Here is an 8524-nt window from a genome sequence, read left to right as displayed (position 1 = left end):
TTTTTATGGCTATTACGACTTCTAATTTATACTAGACTACTCCGAAGTCAAAGAAGAGTTACAGGTTTTATGATTTAAGGTTTGTGTACTTAAATTAGTTTTGGAAGAGCTTTTTGTTTCAAAAATATTTGCGCCAGCTTGCACGAAATAACAAAAAATAACTTTTGCACCTTTAAGGTAAAAGTAATAAAATATTAGTGTCATAGTGAAAATTAATACTAATACAGTATCTAAATTTCTACAGAATAGAAAAATCAGTGTTCATTAATTCGCAAGCTTTAAAAATACAACAGCTTAGTTAATTTTGCAAATAGCTCAAATTATAAGATTTTAAACATTCGCGTTCCATTTCAACAAAATAAATTTTGAGGTTTTTCATAATCATAAAACATTAAAATTGTTAACTTTGGTGGCGTAGCGATTACAGCACTTGGCAATGCGACCAGATAGTACACGGTAACGAGAATGAACTGCACATGATATGACCGACCTGTACTTGGTGACGCGACTACCCTGTATACTACACGGTGACGCGACCGACCTGTACTCGGTGAAGCGACTGAACTGTACCTGGTAATTCAAACGACCTGTTCGCGGCGATACACCGATCTGTACTTGATGACGCGATTGACTTGTAGTCCGTAATGTAATTGGTTTGTATATTGTGAAGCGGCTGATCAGGACTCGTCTTATAACAGACTTGTACCACAGCTTGTACTCTGTAAAGCGATCGACCTGCACTTAGAATTGCGATCGACCGGTACATGGTGACGCGACCGATCTGTTTTCGGTGATGTCTGTACTCACTGATCTGACTGATTTGCACTCAACGATGAAACTGACCTGTAGGCGATGCGACCTGTACTCGTCAGTACTACTACATTATCTTTATTTATTTTGACATGGTGACTAAAGCCTGGTCCGTGAGCACGTAGAATCCCGTCCAATGACCCCAAGTTACCCATCCTTATCGCTCGCGCGTAATTATAATTATATTGCTATCGCGCTCGCACACTCACTGCGGCCGCCAGTCACACAGTCGCGACAGCAATATAATTACGCGCGAGCGATAAGGATGGGTAGCTTGGAATCATTGGACGAAACTGTAACTGCTCGGCGACCGGACTTTATAAAGGTTGTTCAGTGGTTGTCTTACTCGGTATAACCTATCTAATAGTGAGGGTTCTATCCTTCTGTTATCTGCCTATCAACGGTTCTGACCTGGACTTGGCGATGTGCCACTTGAGCGAGTTCTGCAGCTGGTTCACGAGCGCGTTCCGCAACCGCCTGGTAATGTTTATTATTGGTTTGCGACCAACCTGTACTTGGCGATGTAACTGACCTGTATTATGCGATGCGATCGACCTGTTCTCGGTGATACTATTGACCTGTACTCACTGATCTAACTGACCTGTACTCACTGATCTAACTGATCTGTACTCACTGATCTAACCGACCTGTACTCACTGATCTATCTGACCTGTACTCAGCGATGTAACTGACCTGTAGGCGATGCGACCTGTACTCACTGATCTATCTGACCTGTAGGCGATGCGACCTGTACTCGTCAGTACTACTACATTATCTTTATTTATTTTGACATAGTGACTAGTAGTTGCATCTTGGCTATAACGTAGGTGTAGTGGACCTATCCTGTTTTCTGCTTATCAACGGTTCTGACCTGGACTTGGCGATGTGCCTCTTGAGCGAGTTCTGCAGCTGGTTCACGAGCGCGGAGGCGGCGCGGTGCGCGGCCATGCGCGTGCGTTGCGTCACCGTCGCGTTGGCGCGCTCGGCCTCCGCCTGGGCACAAATTATTTGATTCATCAATCGTAAATTCTCGGCCGTTTGGTGTAATGGTTCAGAACGGACTACTATGCCGAGAGGTCCCGGGTTCGATTCCCGGCCGGGCAGAAATTGAAATGATGAATTTTAATTTCTGTGACGGGTCTGGGTGTTTTCTATGTATAATATGTATGTATTTAAAAAAAAAAGTATTTAAGTATGTTTCTAGTACCCATAGTACAAGCTTTGCTTAGTTTGGGACTAGAGGCGCAGTGTAAAATGTCCAAAGATATTTATTTAAAAAAGATATTTATTTAAAAAAAAAAATAAGCCGGGTTTTCCTTCCTGAAGCTATAACTCCAGAACGCACGAACCGATTTCCACGGTTTTGCATTCGTTGGAAAGGTCTCGGGCTCCGTGACGTTTATAGCAAAGAAAATTCAGGAAAATTTAACAAACGAAATTCCACGCGGGCGAATCCGCGGGTGGAAAGCTAGTTCTAAATAAAACACATTAAAATGCCTTCAAAATAAAAAATATTTTCATTTAACTGTCGGATTAATAGTTGGATATAATTTATTTGTGTAGTGTTAATCAGTTAGCAATGAAGAATCTCCGCCGGTTTTAAGGACACCCGGTCGTTCCTGTCATGCGTAAGCCGAATGAGACGAAATACTAGATCTCATTTTGAGAAAGTCCCTTCTCATTGATGTCTATACTCGTAGTGTAACCAATCTGCACTCGGTGATGCAAGCGACCTGTACTTAATACTGTGACTGACCTGTACTTGATAATGTGATTGACCTGTACTTGATAATGTGACTGACCTGTACTTAATAATGTGACTGACACCTGTACTTGATAATGTGACTGACCTGTACTTGATAATGTGACTGACCTGTACTTGATAATGTGACTGACCTGTACTTGATAATTTGTCTGACCTGTACTTGATAATGTGTCTGACCTGTACTTGATAATGTGACTGACACCTGTAATTAGTGATGCGACCGACCTGTACTCGGTGATGTGACCGCCCTGTAGGTGCTCGGTGATGCCTTTAGGTCTCAGGCTCGAATTTAGCGGGCAGCGGTGCGGCGGCGGTAGCGGCGCGGGAGCGGCAGGATCTTATGCGTAAAATCAAATAGACCGGTTCTCGAAAACAGCGGCACGGGAGCGGGCAGCGGCGCGGGAGCGGGCAACGAGCGGGCAGCGCACTCCTTCTTTTGCCCACAATAAATCGAGCGTTAGGAATAAATTTGAATCGAAATAAAATTGTCGCCGTTGTTCAGGCATTTCGTTTGCCAATAAAAACAAATATCTCGACAACACAACCCCGAGCACAACACTTCGCCGCTAAAGCGCCGCGCGAGCTGCCCGCTTGTTTCGAGAACGGGTCTGCGTTGCCCGCCCCGCTCCCGCGCCGCCGCCGCTCGCGCGAAATTCGAGGCTGAGGCCTTAAGAACACCTATCTCCCTGCTACCTGGTTGACGCGGTGCGTGGCGTGGTTGAGCATCTCCTGCCAGGCGGGGTCGAGCGTGAGGCCTCCCTGTAGGTGCTCGGTGGTGCCTTTAAGACAGTGGTTCTTAACCTTTAAGTCATGAGGGACCATTTTACCAAATTTCTGTCTTGTAAGGGACCACCTCATAATCGGTCAAAACCAGTTTGACTGCAAAAATCTGTTGAAAGTGGTTTTGACCAAGGTGTGCAAGGGCACTTCGTGGACCATTTGGAATGCCTCCAGGGACCACCAGTGGTCCGCGGACCGGTTAAGAACCACTGCTTTAAGAACACCTATCTCCCTGCTACCTGGTTGACGCGGTGCGTGGCGTGGTTGAGCATCTCCTGCCAGGCGGGGTCGAGCGTGAGGCCGCCCTGTAGGTGCTCGGTGATGCCTTTAGAACACCTATCTCCCTGCTACCTGGTTAATGAGACGAAGTACTAGATCTCATTTGAGAGAGTCCCTTCTCATTGATGTCTTTAATGTGACCGACCTGCACTCGGTGATGCTAACGACCTGTACTCTATAATGCAACCGACCTGTACTTAATAATGCAAGCGAAATGTATTTAACACTGTGACTGACCTGTACTTGATAATGTGACTGACCTGTAATTAGTGATGCGACCGACCTGTACTAGGTGATGTGACCGACCTGTGCTCGGTGATGTGACCGCCCTGGGCTCGGTGATGCAACCGACCTGTACTTAATAATGTGACCGACCTGTAATTAGTGATGCGACCGACCTGTACTCGGCGATGTGACCGCCCTGTACTCTATGATGCAACCGACCTGTACTTGATAATGTGACCGACCTGTAAATAGTGATGCAACCGACCTGTAAATAGTGATGCAACCGACCTATACTCGGTCACGCTAGCGACCTGTACTAAATAATGCGAGCGAACTGAACTTAATAATGCAATGCAGTCGACCTGTACTCGGTGATGCTAGCGACTTGTACTCGGTGATGCCTTTAAGAACACCTATCTCCCTGCTACCTGGTTGAAGCGGTGCGTGGCGTGGTTGAGCATCTCCTGGCAGGCGGGTCCGAGCGTGAGTCCGCCCTGTAGGTGCTCGGTGGTGCCTTTAAGACAGTGGTTCTTAACCTTTAAGACATGAGGGACCATTTTACCAAATTTTTGTCTTGTAAGGGACCACCTCATAATCGGTCAAAACCAGTTTGACTGCAAAAATCAGTTGAAAGTGGTTTTGACCAAGGTGTGCAAGGGCACTTCGTGGACCATTTGGAATGCCTCCAGGGACCACCAGTGGTCCACGGACCACCGGTTAAGAACCACTGCTTTAAGAACACCTATCTCCCTGCTACCTGGTTGACACGGTGCGTGGCGTGGTTGAGCATCTCCTGCCAAGCGGGGTCAAGCGTGAGGCCGCCCTGCGAGCCTTCCGCAAGCCGCGCCAGCCCCTGCTCGGCCAGGTACACCATTTCGCGCGCGGCCGAGTGCGCGCTGTTGGCTTTGTCGTAGGCGATTGTGGCCGTTTGGAGTTCTTGGGACGTCTGGAAAGATTGAGAGTAAATTAGCAAGTCATTTAAGCAGGGCTAATCCATGACCCCGTTTAAGCAGTTTTGAGATATCGGTTTCTGTGAGAAGGATGGAAATATTCTAAACTTTGGATAATGGTTTTAAGAGTACCTAGCTTCGCAGATGTCTTTAACTCATCATAATTAGAATACAAATTACAGAAGAATTACCAGATATAATACTATCTCCAAATATGGACAGCAGTAATACATTGAATAGAATAGGAAATTCTGGTGTTTTTAGATTTAAATATGACTTTAAATCCTAATTATAATAAAATTAGACCTTTTGCTAAAGTAAAGGGAGATGTGACAGTTGCCCCAATTATGTTATACTCACAATACTAGCTCTAAATCGTGCTTCATAGTAAGGCCGGGCTTTATGTACGCTGGTGCCAAGTTTCTTCGTTAGCTGTTGGATCCGGAGGTGTCCTTCTGCCAACAACCGTCTGAACGCCAGCCGGGCTTCGTCAAGCTCTACTTCTAGCCTGTTGATCTCGTCTGTGGCAGTGTTAAGGCGTTCTAGCTCTATCTGTAGAATTTAAAATAAATAAATTTAATTATTAAAAAATAAGTGATACCTACTCCCCAATAAATTATAAATAATTTAATCCCTTTCAAATAGATTTTTTTAACAGTTTTGTACAGACTGTATTAGATTAGGTATGTTAAATCCATGAGTTAATTAATGTATAGTACTTAACTCATTTTAAAAACAAAATAAACAAAAGAAAGGCTTACATAAAAAATCAAAACAAATTATCAACCCTATTTTTAGTCGGATATTTTTTTATTACAGGGTGTTATAAAAAAAAATATTATTTAAATAGTAACAGTTATAATTTTTTTAAATAGAACACTTCAATTTGAGACAAAATAGCTCTCAACAAACTTGTAATACAGCTCTCAAAAAATGATCTTTCAACAATTACAATTAAATTGTTACAGATACAAAAACAGCTGTTGAATAGATTATAATCATTGCATGAAAAGCTTGTTGCATAACAAAACAGAACTCATTTATTACAGAAAAACATTTAGATACTGACAATATAAAATTGAGTTCATACAATTTATTTGCCCTAGCTCTAGTGCCATTGACCCTATCAAATTGTCTCTTTCGAACATCAATAGATAGGTTTTATTGATTCAACTTGCCTGAACTCGAGGATCCAAGGCTTCTGAGCATTCAGCACCGCTATCATTCATTGTTAAATTAAGCCAAGTGCATTTTAGCCAGATTTATTTTGACAAAGGTTTGTTTTCGTGGTTATGATTATGTTTTTCTTGGTGAACTCATTCCATCCTCCACTTTACGGTTCTGCATAAACCAAACTAAAAAGTTTTTTTGTTCAGTTCGATAATCGCCAACCCTGAAAATTGCCGAGCCGCAATCCACAGACAAAGCTTAGCTTAGCTTTTCGGGTTCAAATGTCAAAAAATGTGAAATATCAAGTGAAAATAGTGATGTCAGCTCTTATCACTCTATAAATATCAGTACTGAAATGAACCGGAAATAGCGCTGGTGTAGCATTGTTACACGAAAGTCGCCTTTATTGCCTTGCAATACGAGTCAGTATGTTAGTTCCGATGAATTCCGTTATTTCATGCATTTTAATCTGTACCCCGCGACTGATTTGTCATCGTTTTCTGAGCTTCTGTCATTTTTGGTAAAGTTTGTTGCTGCTGTTTGCACTTTGCAGAATCCACTAAAAATAAGTGAAAATGGTGATTTAACCTCTTCTAAAGTGAATTTATTCTTTCTGACAGTGCTGTGTATTAATTGGAAAATACTATCCTTTGCAGGCCACCGAGGTAGAGGAAACAATCAAGAGAATTCAAGCCCACAAAGGTGTTATGGGCGTAGTGATAGTTAATCATGAAGGTTTGGTCGATTTTCATGCATTTCCATGGCTACATTGATTAATTTCAGCTTTATAAACCTCGTATACATACGTGTCTACGATTATAGTTCCATAATGTCTATCACAACCTATTTGGTACCAAGTTATAAGATCTGAACTTTCTAATTTACAGGCATTCCCATCAAAAGCTCTCTAGATAATGCAACTTCTGTTTTATACGCGGGCCTAATTGGACAACTGACTGAGAAAGCAAGGAATGTTGTGCGGGAAATGGTATGATGTCAAGTTCTACCCAATTTCAACAAGTACTAGTTCCTAAGTTTGCTATACCTACACTACTTTTACTAATGAGAAGAGATCAATATCAAATTTTCAATTTTGTGTATGAAGTTGAACTAGTGATCTTTCAAGAAATTACCAAGTAAATAAGGAATTTACTTTACCTACATATGTTTTTCTAAATTCCAGGATTCCACAAATGAGCTGACATTCCTCCGTGTGAGAAGTAGACGTCACGAAATACTAATCGCCCCAGACCGAGAATTTATTCTTATAGTGATACAGAACACTTCAGACTAGGCACCCATAGAACTGGACATGATCTAGTGTTGGTTTCACTGCAAGGAGGTGATATAGGAACATGGAACAACTTGGGTTTGACGCAGACCATCCTATTTACATTTTGTCACAAATTAAAAAAAATGGTACCATTCACAGACAGGGAGCGGATAAAAGTTGCGTAACGTTTTCGACCTACAAGTTAAACTATTGTTTAAAAAATGGTGGGCTAACTTTTATCTGAGTGTGACCATTTTGTGAATCGGACGGTCTGCATCAAACCTGCTTTTACAAAATCTAAATTCAAATTCAAATTTCAAATTCAAATAATTTATTTGTGAAACACAGGTAAGCAGTATGATGTACAAACAAAATATGTGTTCAAGCCGTGATCAGCCTTGTCGGCATACAAATACAAGTTAAAAGGCAGTCTAAGGGCTGATTTTTCAATCGTTGGATAAGTTTTAACTGAAGAATAGAACTGTCATTTTGACAAATTTCCCATACTGAAACTGTCAATATGCCAAACTTATTCTTCAGTTAAAAATTATCCGGCAATTGAAAAATCAGGCCTAATAGGAATAGTCCTTATCAAATAACAAAAATGGTTAATGTTACAAGTAGGTAAATGTTCCTATTTCATCTCATAAGTAGTGAGGTTAGATAAGTAAAAGTATAGTTTTTACATCATAGATTATGTCAACATTCATACTACTTTCTGTAGTTTGCACTAGAAAGCACTGTCTTGGAATACACTTGCAAATTGTCCACCTTCAAAGCCCAAATGGAATGTTGGCATTAGTTCTGTGGCTCTATATTGACAAGTAAGTCCCTTGAAATAATATTTTTTAAATAAATATGAAATATTGTCAAATAGTAAAAGTACTCAGTAAGAAATGTCTGTATGCATTTTAAGAATATCACCTTCATAAGTTAAGAAACGAAATGCATGTGTGTAAGGAAGAGATTATTAAACCAACATCATTGAAATGATTTTTATTATGTATAAGTGAATTCGGTTACGTACTATATCGTTTTTTGTAAAAGATAGCTATAAGCCGAAATGCAATATGTATAATGAAACTAATACTTGAGTATTTCTCAAAAAAAATGTACGTAACGAAACGGTAGTAACGAAATAGTAAGGCCATAAGGCTTGTTATACATTGGCGAAATATTGTGAATGCTCTTCATTTATTCAATTCGAAATATTTGTAAGTATGCACCCAAATACGGGGTAATATTAAGGGGTTAGAAATAAAATAAGGGAGT

The 8524-nt window shown here is 41.1% G+C and overlaps 1 protein-coding gene across 1 annotated transcript; it reads left to right on the top strand.

Moving 5' to 3' along the window:
• Nucleotides 1–6448: 6448 nt before the first annotated feature.
• On the top strand, nucleotides 6449–8193 carry LOC135082673 (dynein light chain roadblock-type 2-like). The gene is made up of 4 exons (XM_063977462.1): nucleotides 6449–6557; nucleotides 6636–6714; nucleotides 6867–6967; nucleotides 7163–8193. The coding sequence occupies exons 1-4, from the start codon at nucleotides 6555–6557 to the stop codon at nucleotides 7271–7273; spliced, it is 294 nt and encodes a 97-aa protein (XP_063833532.1). The 5' UTR covers nucleotides 6449–6554; the 3' UTR covers nucleotides 7274–8193.
• Nucleotides 8194–8524: the final 331 nt, after the last annotated feature.

This window comes from Ostrinia nubilalis, chromosome 22 (assembly GCF_963855985.1).
Source record: "Ostrinia nubilalis chromosome 22, ilOstNubi1.1, whole genome shotgun sequence".
Classification (NCBI taxonomy): domain Eukaryota; kingdom Metazoa; phylum Arthropoda; class Insecta; order Lepidoptera; family Crambidae; genus Ostrinia; species Ostrinia nubilalis.
The sequence above is the reverse complement of the archived record's forward strand: the minus strand, read 5'-3'. Positions and strand labels throughout refer to the sequence as shown.

Excerpts from the sequence above, each read along its gene's own strand:
- LOC135082673 (XM_063977462.1), top strand. Across the intron at positions 6,715-6,866 it reads AGTGATAGTTAATCATGAAG|GCATTCCCATCAAAAGCTCT; the intron begins GTTTGGTCGATT and ends TCTAATTTACAG. Across the intron at positions 6,968-7,162 it reads GGAATGTTGTGCGGGAAATG|GATTCCACAAATGAGCTGAC; the intron begins GTATGATGTCAA and ends TCTAAATTCCAG.